At 46.6% G+C, this 24,231-nt stretch overlaps 1 protein-coding gene across 4 annotated transcripts in view; it reads left to right on the top strand.

Moving 5' to 3' along the window:
• The first annotated feature begins 1,224 nt into the window (after window positions 1-1,224).
• LOC110490750 (cadherin-like and PC-esterase domain-containing protein 1) overlaps window positions 1,225-24,231 on the top strand; it is a 66,510-nt gene continuing 43,503 nt past the window's right edge. For 2 of the 4 annotated variants that reach the window (XR_016486778.1, XM_090200447.1), the window contains exons 1-6: window positions 1,257-2,611; window positions 13,094-13,265; window positions 20,172-20,269; window positions 20,915-20,996; window positions 23,206-23,290; window positions 23,439-23,595. Coding sequence is in view for 2 of the 4 variants with exons in the window: in XM_090200447.1 (XP_090056573.1) it covers window positions 2,363-2,611; window positions 13,094-13,265; window positions 20,172-20,269; window positions 20,915-20,996; window positions 23,206-23,290; window positions 23,439-23,595 (843 nt within the window). In the remaining 2 variants the exon portion in view is untranslated. Of the gene's footprint in view, window positions 2,612-13,093; window positions 13,266-20,171; window positions 20,270-20,914; window positions 20,997-23,205; window positions 23,291-23,438; window positions 23,596-24,231 lie in introns of all 4 variants that reach the window. The other 2 variants (XM_090200448.1, XR_016486779.1) reach the window with 2 other exon arrangements.

Below are 24,231 nucleotides of genomic sequence, written 5' to 3'. Positions count from 1 at the left end.
CTCACATCGGCTACGGCGAGCGTGATCACACAGTCGCCCAGAACAGCTGGTGCTCTCATGCATGCTTCAGTGTTGCTTGCCTCGAAGCGCAATAGAAGTAATTTAGCTTGTCTGGTACGCTTGTGTCACTGGGCAGCTCGCGGCTGGGCTTCCCTTTGTAGTTCGTAATAGTTTGCAAGCCCTGCCACATCCGATGAGCGTCGGGGCCGGTGTAGTAGGATTCAATGTTAGTCCTGTGTTTACGCTTTGCCTGTTTGATGGTTCGTCGGAGGGCATAGAGGGATTTCTTATAAGCGTCTGGGTTAGAGTCCCGCTCCTTGAAAGCGGCAGCTCTACCCTTTAGCTCAGTCCGGATGTTGCCTGTAATACATGGCTTCTGGTTGGGGTATGTACGTACGGTCACTGGGGACAATGTGCATTACTGGGGATGCACTTATTGATGAATCCGGTGACTGATGTGGTATACGCCTCAATGCCATCGTATGAGTCCTGGAACATATTTCAGTCTGTGCTAGTGAAACAGTCCTGTAGCTTAGCATCTGCGTCATCTGGCCACCTCCGTATTGAGCAAGTCACTGATACTCCCTGCTTTAGTTTTTAGATAGAATTATGTTCAGATTTGCCAAAAGGAGAGCAAGGGATATCTTTGAAATCATCTCTGTGTGTGGGGTAAAGGTGGTGTAGAGTTTTTTTTTTAAAACATCAAATAATGAAGTAAGCTTTTAACCCATTACACCGCTTTGTTTTAATGGTGACCTGCTCGCCCCATTAACATTGCATTTGACCTCTCAACAAATGCAGTACTAACAGGGCTATTCAATCATGTCCTCAAGGGCTGATGTACTGCTGTTTTTCTTTATTTGGCAGGAATTGTATTAATGAATGCCACTGATTTACCATGAGTCAGCTCACCTACATGGTGTCCCAGGTCTAATCATTCCCTGGTTCGAGGAATGTAATGAAAACCAGCAGTGTTGCAACCCTCACACACAAGGGGATTTGGTTGTACCAAATTTGGTCATTGATTGTATTCACTTTTTTGTTATATACAAAACTGCCATAATAGCTATATATTTTTTAGAAGGAACCTGAGGTGTCTTGGAGAACTTACAACTTCACCAAATAAAGGGAACATGTTTTCAGCCCTTGCTCTGAAAGGGAACCTTTTCAGTAGCCTCTCTCTCACCACATCTGACTGAAACAAAGCAGGGCTCCAACTCCTTTCTCTAAATAATGAGCCAAGGGAGGACTGGTGTGTGTGCCACAAATAGCAAAGAGTGAGCCCTGTCTTTTACCACAATTTGGAATGAGGGGGAGCATACCTCGACCCCGACCGAGGAGGCATGTGTGCGCATTTAGACCGCTCCATGTACATCGTGGAATTTCAAAACCGTTACTTTACAAGAACGCTCCTCAACTATCCAGTTGAAACTGATCAATGGTATAAACTCCACTTGTTTTTTTTCTTTACCCGAGGGAGTTTTAATTTTCGGAACCAGTAGCCCTGTGTGTGAGACTGTAATCCAGCCGTCCGCACGGAAAGGAAGTTCGGCTACTGTTGACTTTTTCCTCTTAGAGTAGCCTAACCCAGACCAGGTGAAGTCGCCCCCCGGTGCGCGGCCAGCGCTCGGATATAGTGGAAACCCTCTTTGTAGTCTGTAACCTATTTCAGGGTCTGAAGTCTTGGTGAAGTTCTTCATTTTTCTAACTTCAGTTTGGCTCTATCTGTGTCTGACGGGATGTTTTCATGCGTTGTGCCTTTGATTGTGAATGGGAATGGCATTTTTCTGACAGCGCGCAGTAGCAGAGTCTGATCTATGATGTTCTGCTTCTCGAGAATGTTTTTAATGATCTGAGGGGCACTCTTCCCCAAAGGAAGCGAGAGGGGAAACTTTCCCCATCTCTCTCGAAACTCCAGTGTTCAAGGATGTGATAGTTGGACTGTGGCTCACTGATCTAACTTAATTCTCATGAATAACGGAATAACAACGTTGGGGAAAAGGTTTTGTTTGTTTGTGCCAGCTCACAAATGATCACTCGAGTTTGTCATAGTGACGATTCTTGGACACCGTGGACCCCCCTCTGAAATACCAACCAGGTCATATTTGAAAGATAAAATGCGGCACAATGTTCCAGGTCTTTGTGTATTCCTGAAGTGCGTGTTTCTACAGATAGCGCCGCTGCTCTGTGTTCCTTCTATCCGACCGGGAGAGCGGCCAGAGTGGTGTGAGGTCTGAGTGGGACGCGGAGAAGAAATAGGCTAAATATCTTCCCTCATGGTATGCCTTTATTCTTCTGCCAGCAAAGTTGGGAGTGAAACGGGAATGTTTCTTCTGCCAGCAAAGTTGGGAGTGAAACGGGAATGTTTCTTCCGCGGCTCTGGACGCTCCGCCGCAGGTATTGCTCCGGACGGTTATTGCTCTTAGGGTTCGCGGTGTGTCTTTTCTACCAGACCCTGATGGTGGCACGGAGTCGGTTCAAAGGCGACCCACCTGCGGCTGACGAACGCAACAAGTCAACGATGACTGAAGCGTTGGAAGTATTTGATGAACTTCTGAAGGACCCTGAGAGGCTTATTTCTACCCTGGAGGCTTTGGAGAGGGACAGATATGTAAGTGGGGTTATGATAGAATTGCACTTGTCTATTGTACAATGTTTGTCCTGTGCTTTAGGTAGTCTACTTGAACCTTGAATATTGAAGATTCAAGGATAAGCTTTGTTCCATCCCACAATGGGTAAGGCCATTTCATCATCAAAACACATGGTATAGGCTTTCTTTAAACCGTGCTGTGTTAGTTGCATGCAATGGTTGTATCCCTCCCTATGCAGCCTGTGTTTTGTCATTCATTAACTTTAATGAGCAACAACCTTAGCTTCAAACCTAACAACAAAATTATTGGATGCTGACTCCTTGGCTTAGCCTATATAACTAGCAGATTGAGCCTATTTTAATTTAGTTGTCAGCCTATATAACTAACAAGTATCGTAAACTGCTTAAGAATAGTGAACCGTTTTTTTGCTATGGATATTAGTGTTGAGGTATTTAGATGAGCTTGCTAGGAGCTCGAGGCTCAATGCCCATTGGTCAGCTGGACATGCCATGTGCTCTAGAAGTATCCCGGGTGCAGCTTTATTTATTTAATGCCAGCTCTTCGCTCCACACAGATGATTGACACCTGTATGAACCTTTAGAAAAACAAGTTTGCATATCAATTTCCCGGGTTATTTTAAGTGATTCGTTGTCTGAAAGTGTTCCCTGATATAGCCTAAAAGTTCTGCCATTAATCAAGTTGGATAAGCCATCCTTTGACAGCTCTCATGCATCCATAAAATGACAGCTGACATAATCTGAGGTAAACCAAACATGAGGGATTTAAATGTATTTATTACCCAGCTGCCTCAAATGTGGCCTATGCCTTGACCATTATAGCTTTGCTTGACATTGTATGGGCTAGCTAGAGCGTGTGTATGAGTGTGTGACAAAGACTAACAGTGTGTGTTTGTGCATATGTGTGTGTGTGTGTGTCATAGGTGCATGTGGGTAGCACAATTGGATGACAGACTGCTCTGTAATTGTGAGAGTATCTTCTGGTAATCCCACAGTTACTGTGTTTGCTTTTCAGTCTTTCAGGAAGTGTGTGTTGTATTCAGACAAGATTGACCGCTGCCATAGATCACAAATCAGCTGCTAGTACCTCAGGTCACCACACAGCTCTCTGGTTACCATCTACCTCTAATAACTGATTCTAGATCAGCTCTACTTACCCACTTCTAACTTTTACCATTATGGGTTAAATTTGGAAATTGTTCTTGGAACAGTTGTCATGGCCCCTTGGAGAGGAAGAAAATAATAAATAAACAAGGAGAGGGGGGGGGGGGGGGGAGAAGGAGGGATAGTGTTGAGAGAGATATTGAGAGGGAGACAGACAGAGACAGGCAGTCTGTTGGACTTGTTGACTATGTGGTTGACAGAGAGAAACCGAGCTGTCACAGCCAAATGTGTTATCCACCACAGACACACTGCCTCAGTTTAGCTGTTGAGTGCAACTCCGAGTTCTAGAAACAACCCTAACAGTTCTGAATGTTGGACTTATTGTGAATCCGAAGTTTGACGTCTGAGCCATTACATTGCCCTTATTTCTCCTCTCATAATACTCAAAGGACTCTGTCATAGTTGATATTGAGTGTGACTGGGGCGGTTTGATTGTTGGCATGTCTAGAGCCATCGTTACAAAAGCCCTGTCACTTTAGTGTTTGTGCCTGTTACCCTCTGTGGCATGTCATACTGACTAGCTTCACACTGTGTGTATGGGGTGTTCAGTATTTGTGTCTGTCTGGGGCAGGATGGTGATTGGAATTGCTGGAGAGTTGTTAGGGATGGGGCATTTTGGCAAGGGTGTTGGTGTTATAGGTTTGCAATGTGTGTGTGTGAGTGTGTGTCCATGTGCGTGTGTATGCAGTTAGCACCTGTGTATGGCTGTCCCAGGCTTTCCAGGGGTGCTAGCGGGGTGAGTGCTCCAGCAGTAGGCCAGTAGGAAGTGTTAGATCAGCGCTACGGAATGTGATCCTCCAGCGCTTTATTCCCTTTGAGTTTCTTCCAGACCCTGACAGCCCCATTCAGTCCCAGGGCAGGAGGCAGGAACAGAGCAGAATCAGAGATCAGAAAGCCATGGAACACAGCCTCACTCGCACACACATACACGCTATGATTCAATGGCACTGCTACTCCCATCAGAGCAGCATTCAAACTCCCCACATATGAGTGGAGGACATTTGGTGGTGTTCAGAGTGGAACCCCTGCCAGAAAGATCTGGATGCTTGTTTGCTTCTTTGACACTGAATGGCTGAAAGTGTGTATGGGAGGAGGTTCCAGCATTTGACCACTGGCACTAACCAGACTCTCTAAGCTTGGAGAAGGTCACAGGGATGGTAGGGTCAGGGAGGCAGTTAGGGTGCTGTGATGGTAGGGCCAGGGAGTCAGTTAGGGTGCTGGGATGGTAGGGTCAGGGAGTCAGTTAGGGTGCTGGGATGTTAGGGTCAGGGAGTCAGTTAGGGTGCTGGGATGGTAGGGTCAGGGAGTCAGTTAGGGTGCTGGGATGAAGGGTCAGGGAGACAGGGAGTCAGTTAGGGTGCTGGGATGGTAGGGTCAGGGAGGCAGTTAGGGTGCTGGGATGGTAGGGTCAGGGAGTCAGTTAGGGTGCTGGGATGGTATGGTCAGGGAGTCAGTTAGGTTCTGGGATGGTAGGGTCAGGGAGTCAGTTAGGGTGCTGGGATGGTAGGGTCAGGGAGTCAGTTAGGGTGCTGGGATGGTAGGGTCAGGGAGTCAGTTAGGGTGCTGGGATGGTAGGGTCAGGGAGGCAGTTAGGGTGCTGGGATGGTAGTGTCAGGGAGGCAGTTAGGGTGCTGGGATGGTAGGGTCAGGGAGGCAGTTAGGGTGCTAGGATGGTAGGGTCAGGGAGGCAGTTAGGGTGCTGGGATGGTAGGGTCAGGGAGGCAGTTAGGGTTCTGGGATGGTAGGGTCAGGGAGTCAGTTAGGGTTCCGGGACGGTAGGGTCTGGGAATCAGTTAGGGTGCTGGGATGGTAGGGTCAGGGAGTCAGTTAGGGTTCCGGAATGGTAGGGTCAGGGAGTCAGTTAGGGTGCTGGGATGGTAGGGTCAGGGAGTCAGTTAGGGTTCTGGGATGGTAGGGTCAGGGAGTCAGTTAGGGTTCTGGGATGGTAGGGTCAGGGAGTCAGATAGGGTGCTGGGATGGTAGGGTCAGGGAGTCAGTTAGGGTGTTGGGATGGTAGGGTCAGGGAGTCAGTTAGGGTGCTGGGGATGAAGGGTCAGGGAGGCAGGGAGTCAGTTAGGGTGCTGGGATGGTAGGGTCAGGGAGGTAGTTAGGGTGCTGGGATGGTAGGGTCAGGGAGTCAGTTAGGGTGCTGGGATGGTAGGGTCAGGGAGGCAGTTAGGGTTCCGGAATGGTAGGGTCAGGGAGTCAGATAGGGTGCTGGGATGGAAGGGTCAGGGAGTCAGTTAGGGTGCTGGGGATGAAGGGTCAGGGAGACAGGGAGTCAGTTAGGGTGCTAGGATGGTAGGGTCAGGGAGTCAGTTAGGGTGCTGGGGATGAAGGGTCAGGGAGACAGGGAGTCAGTTAGGGTGCTAGGATGGTAGGGTCAGGGATTCTGTTAGGGTGCTGGGATGGTAGGGTCAGGGAGTCAGTTAGGGTGAAGGGATGGTAGGGTCAGGTAGTCAGTTAAGGTGCTGGGATGGTAGGGTCAGGGAGTCAGTTAGGGTGAAGGGATGGTAGGGTCAGGGAGGCAGTTAGGGTTCTGGGATGGTAGGGTCATGGAGGCAGTTAGGGTTCTGGGATGGTTGGGTCAGGGAGGCAGTTAGGGTTCTGGGATGGTTGGGTCAGGGAGTCAGTTTGGGTTCTGGGATGGTAGGGTCAGGGAGTCAGTTAGGGTGCTGAGATGGTAGGGTCAGGGAGACATGGAGTCAGTTAGGGTGCTGGGATGGTAGGGTCAGGGAGGCAGTTAGGGTGCTGGGGATGACGGTCAGGGAGTCAGTTAGGGTGCTGAGATGGTTGGGTCAGGGAGGCAGTTAGGGTTCTGGGATGGTTGGGTCAGGGAGTCAGTTTGGGTTCTGGGATGGTAGGGTCAGGGAGTCAGTTAGGGTGCTGGGGATGAAGGGTCAGGGAGACATGGAGTCAGTTAGGGTGCTGGGATGGTAGGATCAGGGAGGCAGTTAGGGTGCTGGGATGGTAGGGTCAGGAAGTCAGTTTGGGTGCTGGGATGGTAGGGTCAGGGAGTCAGTTAGGGTGCTGGGATGGTAGGGTCAGGGAGTCAGTTAGGGTGCTGGGGCTGAAGGGTCAGGGAGACATGGAGTCAGTTAGGGTGCTGGGATGGTAGGGTAATGGAGGCAGTTAGGGTTCTGGTATAGTAGGGTCAGGGAGTCAGTTAGGGTGCTGGGATGGTAGGGTCAGGGAGGCAGTTAGGGTTCTGGGATGGTTGGGTCAGGGAGTCAGTTTGGGTTCTGGGATGGTAGGGTCAGGGAGTCAGTTAGGGTGCTGGGACGGTAGGGTCTGGGAATCAGTTAGGGTGCTGGGATGGTAGGGTCAGGGAGTCAGTTAGGGTTCCGGAATGGTAGGGTCAGGGAGTCAGTTAGGGTTCTGGGATGGTAGGGTCAGGGAGTCAGTTAGGGTTCTGGGATGGTAGGGTCAGGGAGGCAGTTAGGGTTCTGGGATGGTAGGGTCAGGGAGGCAGTTAGGGTTCTGGGATGGTAGGGTCAGGGAGTCAGTTAGGGTTCTGGGATGGTAGGGTCAGGGAGGCAGTTAGGGTTCTAGAAAACATAGATTGCTCACCCTAGTCACACCCTGACCTAACCAATTAAGTGAAATTGAAAGTGAAAAAAAATTACAATCTCTCTCAATTTCTCTCTCGCTTCTCCTTCATTTTGGAAGAAATGTATTTGTTCGAAACTGTTCAACCATTGTCTTTCTCTCTCTTTGAGGCAACGACTCACCATATTTTATGCACTGCAGTGCTAGCTAGCCGTAGCTTATGCTTTCAGTACTAGATTCATTCTCTGATCCTTTGATTGGGTGGACAACATGTCAGTTCATGCTGCAAGATCTCTGATAGGTTGTAGGACGTCCTCCAGAAGTTGTCATACTTACTATGTAAGTCTATGGAAGGGGGTGAGAACCATGAGCCTCCTAGGTTTTGTTTTGAAGTCAAAGTACCCAGAGGAGGACGGAAGCTAGCTGTCCGCCGGCTACACCATGGTGCTACCCTACAGAGTGATGTTGAAACTACTGAAGACCATTACAAAATAGTGTTTTAATCAATTATTTGGTGACATGTGAGGATATTTTGTATAGTTTTATCTAAAAAATAAATACTTAAAAAAAATGTTTTACAATTTTTATCTTTATGAAGTTCACTGAGGAGGATGGTCATTCCCTTCCTCCTCTGAGGAGCCTCCCTGGTGGACTCTAATGGCGTTCGTCCCAATACAGTTAATTAGTCCTCTACTTGGTACCTTTTCTAAATTATCACTAATCTAAATTGAATGGACTGCTAGCAGCCATAGAAGTGGTAGCATATAAAGGAAACTCCTCAGTTGATGATACTGATAGAAGGCTTGGAGTCACCTGCACCATATTACTGTACTGAGAAAGGATGGCGACACCTGCACCATATTACTGTACTGAGGAAGGATGGAGACAAATACTTGGGAAGTCTGGAGATTATTTTAGACAGCTCACCCCACCTGCCTGATGTGTGTATTACTTTACAGTATAGTAGGGCAGTTTTAAGAGCATGTACAGTATGTCCCCAATGGGCACCCATAGTTCTTGTCCGAGGTCTGTATTGTAAATGTCTGATCCTTGCATGCTTCACTACTCTATGGAATTGGATGTTTAGTAGCCAGCCAGTGTAGGTCTATGTTTATATTTGCCTTGTCGGTTAGGTATTTATTTATTAATTTTTTATTTTTGGAATTTTACCCCTTTTTCTCCCCAATTTCGTGGTATCCAATTGTTGTAGTAGCGGGCTCGGGAGAGACGAAGGTTGAAAGTCATGCGTCTTTCGATACACAACCCAACCCAACCAAGCCGCACTGCTTCTTAACACAGCGCGCATCCAACCTGGAAGCCAGCCGCACCAATGTGTCGGAGGAAACACTGTGTATCTGGCCACCTTGGTTAGCGCGCACTGCACCCAGCCCGCCACAGGAGTCGCTGGTGCGCGATGAGACAAGGACACCCCTACCGACCAAGCCCTCCCTAACCCGGACGACGCTAGGCCAATTATGCGTAGCCCCACGGACCTCCCGGTCGCGGCCGGTTACGACAGAGCCTGGGTGCGAACCCAGGGACCACTGCGCCACCGGGAGGCCTGTCGGTTAGGTATTTAAACTGTGAGTATAGAATAGGAGGTATTGTTTGCAAGGTTACGCGGTAATAAGGAAGTATGCTCAAGTTGCCTCTGGATACATGTTTAAAGTGGGTACATTGATTCATTATGCATGTAGCTTTCGGTTATGTTTCAACTACTTATTTGTTTATGTAAAATGTGCGTTTGTTGTGATTGAATGATGACTTTCTGATTTGTTTTGACTGCTCTCAACTTAGAACAAGATGTCTTACTTGATGTACTGTATGTGACTTATATGGGATAGGGGGATATGCATTTTTCAGACCACCTGCATATGGGTGTTTGGCCTTGGATGTGACTGGGTGATATGAGTCATGGAAGGGGTGTCTATATATTGCCAGTGGGCTGTATATCTGTTTCTCTGTCTGTCTCTGTGTGCATGGCTGAGATGGGAGTATTTATAACCCTGGGCCTCTCGGACACACTGAACTCTACCCATGGAGCCAGTGGTAAGACTAAGCCACATCCTGTCACCGAGAGAGAAGGTTAGGGATGGAAGGAGAGAGTGGGAAAGAGAGCCAGAAAGGCGGGTTGAAGAAGGGCTCAGATGGATATTTTGACAAAGGGTCAGAGGGGGTGAATGAAGAAAAGAGTGAGGGATGAGAAATGGAGGCGGGGAGAGAATGACTGTGAGAATAAAAGAGAGAAGTAGAGAACAGAAGAAAAGCCTCCTTGGCAGATCCTTCACCAGTAACTAAGGAGAGAAGCAGCATGGTAGTGCATGACCAAACAGGCCCACCAGACCCAGATGAATACTAACAGAGACAGGGCCAGAACCAGGGCTTATACAGCCAGCCTCGGCCTCTCCAGACTCCCCTTCAGTCTCACACAAACAGGCCTCTCTCCTTTTGGCTCGCCCTCCTGTCCCCTAATTCCCCATCTCTCCCTCTCTTCCTCTCTCCCCCTCTCTCTCCTCCCTCTCCCCAGACAGCTAAACTTTCACACATTTATTTTCCTTCTCAACGAGTGCAAGGCCCATTAACCCTCTGTATTCATCCGTCTCTCCACGGATGGAGGGAAACATGGTCATTATAGCACACGGTTAACAGACCCACCTCAGAGGGCTAACTATCACACACTGGATGTGGTATGTGAAGGGAACCCAGGGGAGATTTATGTGGGTTGACTTTTCACTGTCGTATGGAAACACTTTGATTTGTATGGGCTGCTGAGATCATGTGAATCACTCATAACTATTGTAGTTCTCTCAGTCCATTGATAGCTGTCTTTCCCCATATTTACTAATAGTGTCAGTGTAGTTACTATTGTAGTGGAAGGTTGGGGTTCAAATGTCTGGAAACCAACCCAGAGCAGAGCACCACCCAGTTCACATGTGACCTTCCACAAACACTGCTGTGACATCACATGGTGCGTTCATATTTCAGCAGTGGTGGCAGAGAATGTGGGCCATAACCTGGCTGTACGTCATATTCAAGCCAATAAACTGTATTGAGTAATGCATTTGAAGGGGGGATGTGGATGATGTTGAATTCTTGTGGTCTGGGGTCAAGTTTAGCGGCACAATTGGTTTGGTAGTGTGTTCACGTACTGTGTGTATGGGTCTTCATCAACTGGACTGGAGCGAGGGGTTAAGGTGATGATGTTCACCATAACCATATGTCTGCCAGCATCAGAGCGGTTGCCAGGGGAGTGTCAGGGGCATAGCCACTGGAAGCAGTTTGAGGGAGGGGTTGCTGTCCATTTTGGTGCCAAATGTTTTAATTCAGATTTTTCAGGGGGTGCTGCAGCACCCTCAGCACCCCTAGTTCCCGCAGCTATGGCCTGGGGGTTGCCATGGGGTGGAAGGGATACCTAGTCAGTTGTACAACTGAATGCCTTCAATTGAAATGTGTCTCTGAATCAGAGAGGTGTGGGGGGCTGCCTAATTTTGACAGCCCGGGGAACAGTGGGTTAACTGTCTTGCTCAGGGGCCGAACGACAGATTTTTACCTTTCGGTTACTGGCCCAACGCTCTAACCACGAGAAGGACCAGAGAGCGTGACCTGTTGGGAAGGATCATAGGTCGGGCCCAGTCAGCCGGGACTGTTAAAGATAGCAGGTCTATTAATATATGACTAAATGTGGGATACTGGGATTCAACACATACTAACTACTGTACACTCAATCATACTGCACCTCTGACAGCTGGAGGTGCTACACTGTCTGTCACAGGGTCGTTATGGGGATGAGGGGCGGGGTCAGGTTTTTTTCTCGTTTGTGATGTCAGCACTGGCAGATTAGGTCATTTTAGAAAACATGGAGAACTCTTCATTTTAAGGGCTGCTTGTAAACTCATTATAAACCATTAGTAAATAGTGTGTTTACCATTGGAGAACTCAACTTTTAATACATCATCAATCGTCTGTATTCACAACACTATTTCAGGACGTGCAAAGAGGAATTATGCAGTATTGATTAAACACTTCTTTGCTCATCAAATCAGTAACCAAATGAAAAAGTGGAAGCAATTTCCTAGGTTAACCTGAGCTCATGGCTGTGTGCTGTGTATACCAAAACGTTATAATCAATACAAACATAATTTCCCCAGCAGTCGTTCTCCCTCACTCTGCCAAATAAACTGTTTATGAGTGTGTTTAATATGAGTCCCTCTCGGCTGCAGATTATATTGAAGGTGCGCTGTTCAGAGGATTGCCTCTGTTGTATAAACACCTTGATTCGATTCCCCGCTTATCAAGGTAATATTATTCTAATATTTCACTCTGTGTTATGGGCCAACTGTAAACTCGCTCCTTCCTTGCTAGAGGAAGAAGAGGGGAGAGGAAGGGGTGATGGAGTGTATTTGTTATTACTCAGGGAGAAAGGGAGCGAGGGAGAGGAAGAAAAATTGAAGAGGACAGAAAGAGGTCTAGTTCTAGGCGTAGGCTAACAATTTGGTGGAATCTCCTAATGAAATAATAATGTTTGTGTCTGAACTGGGCCATGGCAGATTGGCAGGCAGGGAGGCAGCAAGATGAGCACTGTGGAATAATTGCATGTTTGAGATTAGTATCTGGGGGAAGAGAGGATGGAGGAGGGAGCGTGTGTATTGGAGGGTGGAAAGAGGAGGGGGGCTGTGGGTGTGTGTTGATTGGAGGGTGGAGAGAGGAGGGCACTGTGGGTGTGTATGTATTGGAGGGTGGAGAGAGGAGGGCGCTGTGGGTGTGGGTGTATTGGAGGGTGGAAAGGATTCTGCGTAGCTGGTTGGAGGGGGATGGGAGTGGAGAGAGAGAGAGAGAGAGAGAGAGACTGGTTGTAGTTATGGGGGTCTTGTGACATTCCCTCTGATGTGTCCTGCAGCTCTCAGATGGAAACGTTTACAGGCCACGCTACCACAGGCCTCGGAAGAACGAGAGGAATGAAAGAGAGAAAATAGAGAGACTGGACAGGAATGGTATAGAGAGAGACTGGAGCGAGTGATTTAAAGGGAGAAGAGAGAGAGCGGGGTGGACAAATGGAGAGCAAGAGAGATAGAAAGACTGAAGAGAGAGATTCAAGTGAAAAGGAGCAAGGGATAAGAGAGAGGAAGAGACTTGATAGAGATACAAATGAATGAGCAGGCAACGGAGAGGGAGGGGCGAACAGTTCTGAAAGAAAAGTCTGTCTACTTCAGAAATGATATAGTGAAAACTGCCCTCCCTCTCCTTACCAAAGGAGATTAACTTTTTCTCCCTCTCTCCTACCCTCCATCTCCCCTCCCCTCCCTACCTTCACCCCTGCCCCAGCCATGACGGTTTGATCCTGCTGCTATCCTTATCCAGCGTATCCAGCTCAGAGTTGTGTAAACAGAGCGAGCTGAGCAGCTACAGAGCTTTCATGTGTCTCTGTCAGCCTAACCCTTCACAACTGGTTTCTCTCTCGCTTGCTAAGGGTTTAAGCGTGTTTGGCTCAGGCTCTACTCCCTAGTGCTCTAGGGCTGTTCTGTTCACTGTTTTGATGCCCGTTTCAATCATTTATGGTGGCATTGTTTAAGTGCCTGTAATACAAATAGGATTGAAATTAGAAAACGTTCCATATGAATTGCCAGGAAATGATCCGTCTTGGCTTCATGGACTGTCTGTACGGTCTTTGTTTGTATTGCTTATAAATATACAGCAATGTTGTTTGGTGGTTGAAGTGACCTCTCTATGTGTTGATGTTGACATCCATCTTTCCCTCCTCTTCCTCGGGTCAAGGGGTCCATTCAGAACCAGGCTGGGCGGGTCACACAAGCCGTGGTGTTGACGGGTCAGCACGTAGCCGCGGATACGGAGGTCCAGCTTTTCCAGCGCATCCTGGAGCAGCGAGGCTACGAGGTCAGCCTGTCCCGATACGCCGAGACCAACACCGCCCTGAGACACGACAACGGTGAGATGGAGGGAGGGAGGGAGGGAGGGTGAAGGGAAAGGTGTTTGTACGGCATCGACTAACACTGAGAAAAGACAGCAGTGAGCGAGAGTGGTGGGAGACAAGGTGGAAGAAAATAGGGAGGAGAGGGAGGAAAGAGGGGTAGAAGGATAAAGTGAGATGCGGGATGGAGAGATTAAGGTAAGATGAAGAGAGGTGAGCAGGTTTTACAGTTTAGACGGAAGGATGGGTGGAGAGAAGCAGAGAGGGAGGGAGGGAGGGAGGGAGGGAACATGGAGAGATTAGGGTAAGATGAAGAGAGGTGAGGTGAGCAGGTTTTACAGTTTAGACGGAAGGATGGGTGGAGAGAAGCAGAGAGGGAGGGAGGGAGGGAGGGAGGGAGGGAGGGAGGGAGGGAGGGAGGGAGGGAGGGAGCATGGAGAGATTAGGGTAATATGAAGAGAGGTGAGCAGGTTTTACAGTTTAGACGGAAGGATGGGTGGAGAGAAGCAGAGGGGAGGGAGGAAGGGAGGGAGCATGGAGATATTAGGGTAAGATGAAGAGAGGTGAGCAGGTTTTACAGTTTAGACAGAAGCAGTGGGGAAGGAAGGATGGGTGGAGAGAAGCAGAGAGCGAGGGAGGGATCTAGGAGAGGGATGAGAGGCAAGGAATGGCTGGAAAGGGTCCCAGAGAGGTAGAAGTTGATAGATAAATAGATAAATAACATAAGTATACTACTGTATGGTACAGTCTGTGCCTGCACACATACACAAACAATTATTCACTTATTCCATGTACATGTACAAGTTTGCGGACGACACTACAGTGGTAGGCTTGAATACCAACAATGACGAGACGGCCTACAGGGAGGAGGTGAGGGCCCTCGGAGTGTGGTGTCAGGAAAATAACCTCACACTCAACGTCAACAAAACTAAGGAGATGATTGTGGACTTCGGGGGAGCACCCCCCTATCCACATCGATGGGACAGTAGTGGAGAGGGTAGTAAGTTTTAAGTTCCTCGGCGTACACATCACAGACAAACTGAATTGGTCCACCCACACAGACAGCATCGTGAAGAAGGCGCAGCAGCGCCTCTTCAACCTCAGGAGGCTGAAGAAATTCAGCTTGACACCAAAAGCACTCACAAACATCACCGCCTGGTACGGCAACTGCTCCGCTCACAACCGTAAGGCTCTCCAGAGGGTAGTGAGGTCTGCACAACGCATCACCGGGGGCAAACTACCTGCCCTCCAGGCCACCTAGACCACCCGATGTCACAGGAAGGCCATAAATATCATCAAGGACAACAACCACCCGAGCCACTGCCTGTTCACCCCGCTATCATCCAGAAGGCGAGGTCAGTACAGGTGCATCAAAGCAGGGACCGAGAGACTGAAAAACAGCTTCTATCTCAAGGCCATCAGACTGTTAAACAGCCACCACTAACATTGAGTGGCTGCTGCCAACACACTGACTCAACTCCAGCCACTTTAATAATGGGAATTAATGGAAATTTATGTCAAATATATCATTAGCCACTTTAAACAATGCTACTTAATATAATGTTTACATACCCTACATGACTAATCTCATATGTATATGTATATACTGTACTCTATATAATCTACTGCATCTTTATGTAATACATGTATCACTAGCCACTTTAAACTATGCCACTTTGTTTGCATACCCTACATTACTCATCTTATATGTATATACTGTACTCGATACCATCTACTGCATCTTGCCTATGCCGTTCTGTACCATCACTCATTCATATATCTTTATGTACATATTCTTTATCCCTTTACACTTGTTGTGTATAAGGTAGTAGTTTTGGAATTATTAGGTTAGATTACTCGTTGGTTATTACTGCATTGCCGGAACTAGAAGCACAAGCATTTCGCTACACTCGCATTAACATCTGCTAACCATGTGTATGTGACAAATAAATTTGATTTGATTTGATGTACTTCGCCTCGTAAAGTGAGGAGAAGGAAGTATACACACAAGGGCTTCATTCACTAGCTATTTGTCCCCAAGCAAATGACTTGCGCGCATACACACACACGTGTACGGCCGTATTCCAGTCACTGATGACGTACAGACAGGCATTAGAGCAGGGTTAACAGAGGTGTGTGTTTGAGAAAGCCCTTCTGCTCTGGCCAGGCAGGTGGGTGGGAAGAGGTTAAAGGGTTAACAGCTATAAAGCCTGGTCTGTAGGGCCTGGTCTGCACCCCCTGCTGGGTTTACTGTCCTGGAGGGTGGAGCTGTTTGTAGGGCTCACTATCCTCCCTTCTGCCGACACACCCATCTCAGTCAGCCAAAATAAGGTTGATTTATTGCAGAAAAAGACTGTGAGGAATAAGGCAAGATGTCCTTCTTGCTTTATTTCAGGATTTTTTCTGTAATCTCTCCCTCTGTGTGTGTGTTTATTGAGTAGGAAAAGGAGAATGGTATTCCAGTGACCCAGTGAAGGACGCTACTGGAAAATCCTTGGTGCTCAGCACAGAAGTGCCATGTGAATAGTTCAGCTGGAAGGTAGAAGGGTAGAGAGCGATGGAGAGGGGACACTTATAGGAGACCAGATGTTTAAACTACCCTTGTCATTCAGGGTCATAAATCACTGCTCTACTAGTAAGGATAGTGTGTGTGTGTGTGTGTGTGTGTGTGTGTGTGTGTGTGTGTGTGTGTGTGTGTGTGTGTGTGTGTGTGTGTGTGTGTGTGTGTGTGTGTGTCTCTCTCTCTCTCTCTCTCTCTCTCTCTCTCTCTCTCTCTCTCTCTCCTGGGGTTTACTATCCAGAGGAGAGTATTGGCAGGTCCCAGGGGTCAGGCTCTGTGAGTCAGAACGCCCAGCTGTCACTCACCCCATCAGTGTGATGATTGACAGATCAGCCTGTAGACCACACGGGGGCCCTGGTCATCATGATCAAAGAACCCAGCAAGTCGTTAGGTAAACAACAACACCCTTAATGACTTTACCAGCCCAGAAACTGAATAGCATGGGCCTGGTAAATGTCTTTAGGACAGTGTCCTAAAAGTGTCCCATAAAAGCGTCATATTCAGTCCTTGCACATGTGCGTATTTATGATGGAAAGAGGAGAGAAGGAATGGGGAATGTTTAAGAGTATTGGGATATGCCTTTCCCTTTGCTTATAAAGGAGACAAGGAATGGGGCAATTCAACAATATTGGGACACTGCCTGTGTCATTGTCAAGGTAGGCTACGTGTGTGACAGAAAATTCCAGCCCAGTCTCCCATATAATGGATTTGTCCGATCTACATCGGGGCTTAAAAACTGGAGAATACTGGAATAAAAGTGTAGGGTTCCTGGAAGAAAGAATCCAGATCTTTAATTTGATGAGCCCTAATTGTATTAGTCTGTTATTGGGTCGAATGCATCAGATTAGAGGGAGCCAATCATTTCCTGTTTACTCAAACCAACTCAAACAGAGAGACAGAGATTGGCTTTTACTGTTACTGTTGTTTTCTCTGAGGGCCTTTTCAGTCTCCCAGCAGACTGTGCGTGCTTGTGTGTCAGGGCTTAAATTCCCCGATGGCATCGGTGGCCATGGCTGTTGATGCCCCCTTGTTGGGCAGAAAATGTATCCCTTGTGGCCAAAGTGGCCGTTGTGCCCTTGGGCTGAATATAATAATTAGAATTCCCTTCTCCCGGCTGCCAATCGCCATAGCCTACTCAGAAGCACCAATCACTCACATGACTCTCTCGGATATCTAAATTATTATTAGTCAATGCCCATGAAAGGGTCCTTCTCACAGGCATCACAGATCCAAAGTAGGCTACAAGTGAAGACAGACAAATTGCGGATGCAACAGCGCGCGTCCTTCTTATCAAATTCCGAGGCGCATATTGAAGATGTTATTTTTCGTCAGCCAACAAGATGAGTAGTTCTAAGGAACAGCAAAAACACTAACCTATGTTAATCTACTATCCACCCTAGTTCAAAAGTTGACATATTATATTGGCAGTGGCGATTTTAGCATGTACATCTTGGTGAGGCAAACTGCCCCCAAAATGTTTTCGATGAATGCCAGCAAAGCCACAACACAACACTAAACAATACATTAATTGCACTATAACGGTGTCAAATGGTGCCCACAAACTGTTAGGGCCTACATAAAGCTGTCCCAACACCAGTCGCAACACCTTACCTCTACTACACCTGGTTATCAGCGGAGCCTTGTCTGGCAGCGGAACAGTTCATTCAACAAAATGTACTGCCTTTTAAAAAAACATAGCTGATATGGCTGACTTGCTTTAAAAACATGTGGTTTCTACTGACAATTGAGATGCACAAACTATGGTATAAGGGGACGACGGGCGGATAAGAGGCAATCCGTAATCACGATTAAGACATTAATGAGCGAGCTAGGACGGATGTAGTTAATATAACTATTTGTTCAGCACTTTTGAAATGTACAGCGACAGAATTCAGAACATGGTCCGTTCTTACAGTATTCTCCCTGTACACCAAGTCAGAACCGTAGGATAAATAAAGGGGGGATATAAGCAGACAATGAAAGCTTTTACAATATTTGATGATAACATTTTTCTAAAACAGGCTCTAGGCTAAATGTGCACCAGCAAGTCAGAACAGTAGACTTGCTGGTGCGTCCCTGTTTCTTCTTACTTTCCCGTTGTGTTGCACAGTTTGAATACATCCATTATATCGATGCGGCTTTTTCCCAGAAACTTGAGTCTGATATGGGCATTTATACGCTCCCTGCTTATGTTTTGCTGTTTAGCTGAGCTATCGATGTTCTTCAGGTCACTGTACCCACCTTTCGACCAAGGCTCAGACTTTCCAAAAATCAGGCAAGGCCAGCAATACAGGCAGCTTGATGAAATGCTCCCTGTTAACCAGCTATACTTTTGATACCAGTTGGTATTGAACTCTGTCACCTTTTCGTCCTTCTTCATAAAACTGATCTCAGGCAGAGGTCGACCCTCGGTTTTAAGTCTCACCTTTTCCGTGTACCATAGAGAATGAAAGGGGTTCTTCAACAAAAAGTCCACAACATATTCAGTAGCGTTATTCATTTTGGCAGAGAAAACTGCATGCTCATGCTGCTAGCTAGCTAGCTACTGCTACTTGCTACTAAAGTTAGCAAGGCAAATTTAAATAAATTGCACTAACTGGACACAAAAATAAAGTTCTAAAACCAATATTTAAAAAAATAATATACCTCTCCTGTAATTTGAAAAAAAACAATTTGAATTGAATAATATCCAAAAAAGGCTCAACTATCACTCTTCACTCTCAATCTCTATCCAACAATGTCACCAAGCTTCTCAACACATAGAACCCCCATAATGCTCTGTGGCACAATCCCAATGCAACACACTATGTTCATTCTCTGATCCTAATCCTATGATTGAATGGACAACATGTCAGTTCATACTGCAAAAGCTTTGATTGGTTGGAGGACGTCCTCCGGAAGTTGTCATAATTACCATGTATGTCTATGGAAGCGGGTGAGGCCTACAAGCCTCCTAGGTTTTGAATTGAAGTCAACGTAGCCAGAGGAGGATGGAAGCTAGCTGTCTACCTCCTACACCATGGTGATAACCCAGACATTGCTGTTGAAGTTACTGTACACCTTCATTGCAAAACAGTGTATTTTAATCAATTATTTGGTGACATTAATATATTTAGTATAGTTTTACCTGCAAATTATGACTTTTTTAATGTTTCATTATTTTTATTTTTATGAAATTTCACTGAGGAGGTTGGTCCTCCCCTTCATCCTCTGATGAGCCTCCACTGATATACATCAATATATAATTAAAAGTCTCATTTAAAGTATGGTTACATTTTCAGGTGCCTCCCTCATGTCAGCATCAATCTGGACATGACAGACGATAGCCAACGGCTATCACCTACACGTGTAGGCAAATTATTTATTGACATACACATAAACTTTTTAAAAGAAATGTCATTGGCTATTTTGGTTAATGGCCTTGGTGCCCTAGCAGATGGCCTTGGTGCCCCAGCAGATGGTCTAGGTGCCCTAGCAGATGGCCTTGGTGCCCTAGCAGATGGCCTAGGTGCCCTGGCAGATTGAGCACCTCTTGAATGCCAAATGGTCTTGCCGCTAAAATCACTAAATTCCAGGTTTTGGTGTGTGTGTGTGTGTGTGTGTGTGTGTGTGTGTGTGTGTGCGTGCTGTTCTGAAGGTCTGGGGCTCTGGGCAATATCAGGGTCAACTCAGACATATGGGAGCTGTTGCAGGACTTGAAAGCAATCATTATAGGTTACAAAGAACACAACACACACTTAAGCTCTCTCTGTATACAGACACAGAGGTAGGTGTATATATACATACACACACACACACACACACACACACACACACACACACACACACACACACACACACACACACACACACACACACACACACACACACACACACTTAGACACACAAACACACACACACAAAGGTTAAGTTCTTGCTATCCATTCATCTCTAGGCTGCCACAATAGCTGTTAAGTCACTTCCTCCTATTCTCAATGCTTCAGAACACTGAGACCAAAACAGCCATGGTTCCGGCCAAAAGCACCACCACGTTTCCTCCCCTCTCCAAATACTGGCTGTACAATCGCTACCAGATGTTTTTTTTCTCTCTCCCTCTCTCTCTCTCTCTCTCTCTCTCTCTCCCTCTCTCTCTCTCTCTCTCTCTCTCTCTCTCTCTCTCTCTCTCTCTCTCTCTCTCTCTTTCTCAATTTCTGTTATTTCCATTTCTCTCTGCCTCTCTCTGTCTATTTCTATTTCTCTCTCTCTCTATCTCACACAGTTGGAGCACTGTATTTGGTATGGTTTCAAAGCTTCATTTATTTGTACAAGATGCTTACTGATCTCTTATTTGTTCCCTCTCCTTTTCCCTTCTCCCTCACTCCCAGGTGGCAGTGTGGAGTGGAGTTTGTTGGTGTGTCTGAGAGGTTCGGAGAAGAGTTGTCTGAGGAGAGTGTCCTTCTCCCATCTGCAGCCCCATCAGAGGGTGAGACCAGCTACACACACACTGTACGGGAATGCTCAACTGGAAGGTTGTCTCGTACAGGAACGTTGGTGACTTATGTGGGAATGTTACCCCATGTCAGAATGTTGACCAACATGGCTATGATGGTTGTGTAGTTTTCATATTGGTGTAACACTGTCTCCTCAAGCCCCAGCAGTGAAGCCTGATCCCCTAACGACCCCCAGTTTCTTTCTAATATCCCATGTATAATCAGATCCACTCAGAGATTCTTCTAGAAAATATTTTTGGAAGCCGGGACTAATATTTTTGGAAGCCGGCTTCCAAGAAATAATTCAGTGAAAATTGCTCTGTCCTGAGATGGTGGATCTCAGTTCAAACACGACAGGAAAACACACAGTAACCTCCAACAACAAACATCACATTCCCTTCTCCCGCTCTCCTTTACACACCCTCCTATAACACTAACATCCCATAACATCAGACCGCATAGGACCATCCTTAGCCTGGTCCCAGGTCTGCTTGTTGCTAGTACTATGGTCTATAGAAGTCGGCAAGACAGCACAAACAGATCTGGGACCTGGCTGTCCTCTTGCCTCAACTTCAAAGTCCAATAACTTTCATTTGTTGCCTTTTGGATCCACTGGATCCCATCTGTCATCTCCTCAGGTCAACATGATACCTGGGCTGGTGGGGGCCTTCTCTGATGTGGATGGGCTCTGTCGCTTCCAGACAGACAGCCGGCTATCAGGTTAGTCTACAGGTGGAGCGCTGAGTGATACACGAGATCTGGGCCGTGTTCATTATGCACCAAACTGAAGACCACTGACTGAGACGGGGGAGACTTGTCCAATAAGAAACGTTGAAAACATTTTATGTTGTGTACCCTAATGAACACAACCTAGGTGAGTCATCACCTGTTTCCAGACAACCTTTAGTTTTCAGGTGAGCTCTTTGAGTTCCTTAAATTAGATATTTGGGCCGTTGCTAGCAGACGTTTAAATACAGATGAGTTTTTATGGAAATTACCCATACATAATTAGACGTGTATAACTTGTATAAATTGTATGAACTTGTATAAATTGAAGTACTTATAGTACTATTAAAGTTGTATCTGTGGAAACCATAGATGATTAGCTGCAGATGAATTTTGGAGAAGATACGTGGTTTGTTTGGTTCAAAGGGTCGCAGGGCTTTCATACCTGCTCTCTCTCTATAATTTGGCTTCTGAGAAGACCTAAATAAAGAAAGCACTTTTATAATCACAGTAACGATCGGTTCAGAGTTTCTTAATAATGACACAATGCATCTCTGCTTATATTCGTCCTTGGTTTGAACCACATGAAAAGAAAGATGATGGATTGAGTGAGTGAGAGAGGGGCTTTGGGCAAAAATATATATTTTGGGTTGGCATCAAGGGCACTTATCTTCATTATATCTCAGATGGAAGATAATGACAACCAATGGGCTTGACTTAAATAGTAACTGAGGGTCCTCTGTGTGTTCTCATCTACCTCTTTACTCTTTGTTTAGAGGGTTCTTGCCTTGTACAGAACACATTGTCTCCCACTTCTAGAACAATATTGTCCTTCCTTTTTGGCTCGTCTCCAACAGAAATGTTGACATTGGTGCAGTCCCGGTTGAAGGCTAGTGTCTCCTCCTCAATTGCCCCCTTTCACCTTGAAGTTCTGCAAACCCCCCCCCCCCCCACAGCCCCTCTTCAGGTCCTTTTGACTGCCCCACCCCCCTTCCTTAGACCAGGACCCAGGTCTCTGCCCACCCCTCTTCCTTAGACCAGGACCCAGGTCTCTGCCCCTCCCCCTCTTCCTTAGACCAGGACCCAGGTCTCTGCCCACCCCTCTTCCTTAGACCAGGACCCAAGACTCTGCCCACCCCTCTTCCTTAGACCAGGACCCAGGTCTCTGCCCACCCCTCTTCCTTAAACCAGGACCAAGGTCTCTGCCCACCCCTCTTCCTTAGACCAGGACCCAGGTCTCTGCCCACCCCTCTTCCTTAGACCAGGACCCAGGTCTCTGCCCACCCCTCTTCCTTAGACCAGGACCCAGGTCTCTGCCCACCCCTCTTCCTTCGACCAGGACCCACCCTTTGTTTGAGAACATCATTTATCTTAGAAAAGGCAGAGTGAATCTGACTGACATAGACACAACCAACAATCATTGCCATGTTCCAGTTACAGGAGGAGAGGAGGGGCAGGGGGGTCTGTTTCCTGGTTTGGGCCTAATTCAGGGTTTTGTGTGGTTTCAGGGAATACAGTGTTGTGAGGTTTGATTTCCTCCGTCTTTCAGATTTAGTCTAGCTCCATTAGAACTCTGAAATATTGAACGTTAGATTGTGATTCAGATATCGTATGTGAGGGATGTGGATTACCAGTAGAGCTGATTTGAATTTGAGTGCTTTGTTCATCCTTCTCTGGCCAGTGATTTGACTCCGGGGGATGGGAGAGGAGTTGGGATCCAGCCCAGGACTGATAGTGATTTGGGCCTTAGAGCACACACCCTCTCTCCACCAGTGGAGAAATTCATTAGCAGTACAGTGCCAAAGAATGACAACACACTCTCACTCCCTCCCACTGGGCACACACTGGTTGAATCAACGTTGTTTCCAGGTCATTCAAATGAAATTACGTTGAACCAACATGGATTCGACGTTGAATTGTCTGTGCCCAGTGGGCTGTTGATATACAAAGTGAAGCATGTATAGGGGTTGACACTTATTAGGCAAGGACACACACACACAGCTGCTCTGCTATTTCATAACTCATAACCAGCACAAGGGATGCAAACGGCTTTACTCCACCTCGGAGAATGGCCCTGATGTCAACCCCTTGTGACCGTATGGGATAGATGATAAATTCAACCGTCTCTGTCATCACTAGTTACAGATTAATTAATGTCATCACTTGTGTATGTGTTTCTCTGTGTTTCTCTGTTTTGTTTCAGGGCTGGCATTACACATAAATCCATCTGCCTGTGGATCGGCCCACACCAAGCTGGGGTATGTTCGTGATGTGGCACAGGGTGATTGGTCAGTCAACTCTGCCAGTAACAACACGTTTACCTTAGTCGAAACTTACAGCTCAATTATGTTCAAGTGTCTCTATTCGCTCGTTGAAATAAATGGGTTTGATTTTCTTACCTAATGTTATCGTTGTTGTTGTTTTCTCTTCCCTTAGGAACCCAGCTATTCCCACACTTCATTTGGTGAGCCCTGGCCTCGTTGCCACGGTGACAGTTTATGTCCTGGTCACCTCGGTAACGCCGCTCACAACCTTTCTTCATCACACGGGCCTGGTCAGGACAAGCGAAGACACGGACAGCCGCACCACACAGGTACTGAGGACCCTATTCAATCTAATCTGTTCACCAGGTATCTGGGGTCATAGATTTCTTATATTCAGTGATATATATATATATATATATATATATATATATATATATATACAGTACCAGTCAAAAGTTTGGACACACCTACTCATTTGTTTTTACTACTAGAATAATAGTGAAGACATCAAAACTATGAAATAAAACATATGGAATCATTTACAGTAGTAACTGAAAAAGTGTTAACAAATCTAAATATATTTTTAATTTGAGATTCTTCAAAGTAGCCACCTTTTGCCTTGATGACAGCTTGGTACACTCTTGGCATACTCTCAACCAGCTTCATGAGGTAGTCACCTGGAATGCATCTCAATTAACAGGTGTGCCTTATTAAAAGTTCATTTATGGAATTTCTGTCCTTCTTAATGTGTTTGAGACAATCAGTTGTGTTGTGACAAGGTAAGGGTGGTAATAAATTGGTAAATTTTGTAAAACATTTGGTAAAAAAACAAGTCCATATTATGGCATGAACAGCTCAAATAAGCAAAGAGAAACGACAGTCCACGACAGTGCAAATTAACCACTACTAAACGATAACAATAATAAGAAGAGACTTGCTTGGGCCAAGAAACACGATCAGTGGAC

The sequence above is a fragment of the Oncorhynchus mykiss genome, chromosome 15 (genome assembly GCF_057628025.1).
Source record: "Oncorhynchus mykiss isolate SJ-2025 chromosome 15, ASM5762802v1, whole genome shotgun sequence".
NCBI lineage: Eukaryota > Metazoa > Chordata > Actinopteri > Salmoniformes > Salmonidae > Oncorhynchus > Oncorhynchus mykiss.
Note: the sequence above shows the minus strand (reverse complement) of the source record. Positions and strands in the feature narration are given on the sequence as shown.